The 2,855-nt window shown below is 45.6% G+C and overlaps 1 protein-coding gene across 1 annotated transcript in view; it reads right to left on the bottom strand.

Moving 5' to 3' along the window:
* Positions 1-250: 250 nt before the first annotated feature.
* The window catches only part of LOC101850737 (protocadherin-11 X-linked), a gene marked incomplete in the record, with an annotated part of 26,919 nt that continues 24,314 nt past the window's right edge, over positions 251-2,855 (bottom strand). Inside the window, 1 exon segment of the mRNA XM_013085328.2 lies at positions 251-2,622. Coding sequence (XP_012940782.1) covers positions 1,726-2,622 — 897 coding nt within the window.

The following is a 2,855-nucleotide window of genomic DNA, read 5'->3' as shown; positions in this document are numbered from 1 at the left end:
CACACACACATACACACAAACACCCCCACCCACACACACACATAAATGTAGACGCACGCCCAACAGACACAATGGTATTTGTTCAAAGGCTAAACTACTCTCTTTTCTCTCTTTCCCTCAATCTCATAGACATACATTACTTTAATTGCATAACAACCATCAATAGTGTTACAAAAGTTATTTACAACATATTGCTGCAGAAAAGTCTTAATACATTCTATTCAACACATAAGCAAATTCTTACCAATTATTGTCTCCATTTAACATTAAAGAGCACAGACACACGCACATGCAATTCCAAAACAAAACAAAACAACGTCAGCAAAGAAGACAGGGCAAAAAGGATATAAGTCACAATTTTCCTTGAATGTCTTCATTAGTCGTTTTAGGCATGAAAGAAAAACCCAACTGTCCATCCAAACAACGCTTATATGAAAAGGGGAGCAGTCAAATATCCGCTTACTGGTGACACGTTTAAAACAGTCGGGCAGAGAAAGAAAGATAATAATCCCCATGGACACGTGAAAGAAAAGAAGTAGTCCTTAACTATTTTTTGTTTGATTTTGTTTTGTTGTTTTTTGTGACTACTATTCTTTTACCACTGTGGTTTACTGACGCATCAACAAAATGATAATATCACTCCTAGATATAGATATCCAGGAGAAAGGAGACAATCTGTAATGTACAGGTTATGGCCTTTGCTGCAGCCCACAGAAGGCTTGGGGTTCGATTCATGAGAGAGAAATCTATTTTATCGAGTACCTCTGTCTATCTGCTGGCTTGGTTTATCCAACTCACACCATCTGGAGACGGGCTGCATCACAAAGCTTGTCAAGGTCAACCCAGGCTGTGTGGGACACATTACGTCAAACAGGAGGAGATACTCGATTACAGAAAAGTCCCTCATTCTGGAATCGAACTCACGTCTTCTGCGTGTGACAGCAAAATGCCTAACCATAACAACACAGACGACTCTTCGGTTTGCAGTGTCACGCGGGGACCCCCGCACTCAGTAGGGCACAGATAACGCGAACATGGATATCTCGAAATCATGGATAGCTCGCACAATTTGCCATTCTCCGACTGATATCTCTTTAATTTGTTGTTATCGGTTAACCAAAATTATAGATGTGTCGAAAACATTTGTCAATACCCGAACGAGTTATCTGTGCCCGACAGCATATGTATTTCAGGGAGCATAATCAGACCGGCTGTCTCATGACGTAATAATGGCCATTCTTGTCTCGACATAGTGGTTGGCAGAATGTGAGTTAACTCTCCAATCGCCAATCGCAGGATGAGAGAGGAAAAACTCTAAACTCTGTTGGAGCTTAGAGGGTCAACGGCGAACAGCAGCCTTTGCACTTGAGACTTGGACGTCCATTTAGAGATGAACGAGAAGATGAAATTAAGAAAAGAAGACCAATCAATGCGCTGATATTTCACTTTGTCAGCACAAAAAAAGGTCCCATCACTCTTCCCGACCTATTTGGCGAAACGATTAGTGCATTTCTAGTACACTTTTTGACCATACGTTGTTGTTCACGGCATAGAAAGAATTAATCACTTTCACTTAGGTTGAATATCAAACTCTATTGACACATTTTTATTCATGTGACCTTGAGACACAGAAATCCAACATGAAGTCACCCTGACTCTGTAACCTCGCCACGTCAGAACACATGACCAGGATTGATATTGTTCTCCGTTACTGTCACGTGATCTTCACACGTACAAATCTCTGACGTCACCCAGACTCTGTAACCTCGCCACATCATCCGACGCCACGCTGTAGCTACCCGAAGTGGTCGTGTTGAGGTCACTGTCTTCATTATTCTCATCTCCCAGGGAGGAGTGAGAGAAAGAGGAGAGGTGTCTTTGGGAAGAGGAGGATGGGAACTGAGAAAGCGCCAAAGCTGGATTCTTCACACCTACAGAGTGCCGGAATTCGTGTGAGGAGGAGAAATCTGGAGAAATTGCTTTCGAAGAATCAAGAAACTGATATGGCGAATTGTTGTTATTGTGGGCGTGTTTTGGTTTTGACGATTGTTTCTGAAGCCTTGAAGGGACGCCGGCCTTTCCCATACTGCCGCCGAGAGTGGCGCTGCTGGGGTAGTTGTGCTGTTGCTGTTGCTGTTGTTGTTGCTGCTGCTGCTGCTGCTGCTGCTGCAAGCACGTCGCAGGGTGGTTCTGTAGGCTCCTCTGTGACGCATGCTTGGCGTAAATATCCGTAACATGAGGATCAAAGCGTACAGAATTGGCCTTAACCCTCGGGGGTGGCGGAGCATTTTTCAACGCTGACGGTTTCTGAACGCGATGTTGATGATGGTGTGGTTTGTTCAGTGCATCCCCTAGTGGAAAATGGACTCGTCCGGCCGAGGACAAACTATCATCCAATGGGGAGGTAGGGTGGGGGGAAGAGGAGGAGGAAGGGTGTGGGGACGGGGTGGCGGAGGGGTGCTCCTGAACCACGGGGAGTGTGTTGTGGGTGGTGGCGTGTTCGAGGCTGTTGGAGAGGTCCTCGTCACTGCCGTGTCCGCTGTCCCCCGTGCCGCCGGTGTCGGCCGAGCTGGTGCTGTGGAAGTCGTCGTGGTGCCGATGGAGGCTCGACTCCGGGACCTGTGGGAGGTGGTTCAGGGGGTAGCGTTAGTGTAAGGATGTCTAGAGGTTGGAAGCGGGGGCGGGGTGTAGAGTACAGGCATGTATCATGATTATAGCAATAACTCTAAAGTATTTTACTAACTACATTTACACAAAGATACTACAGATTAATATGCAGGAGGAATTCCCACCAAAACATGTACTCTTTTCATATGTCTGTCTCTTTGTCACACACATACATACACACACACACA

The sequence above is a fragment of the Aplysia californica genome, unplaced genomic scaffold, assembly GCF_000002075.1.
Source record: "Aplysia californica isolate F4 #8 unplaced genomic scaffold, AplCal3.0 scaffold00365, whole genome shotgun sequence".
Taxonomy (NCBI): Eukaryota; Metazoa; Mollusca; class Gastropoda; order Aplysiida; family Aplysiidae; genus Aplysia; species Aplysia californica.
The sequence above is the reverse complement of the archived record's forward strand: the minus strand, read 5'-3'. Positions and strand labels throughout refer to the sequence as shown.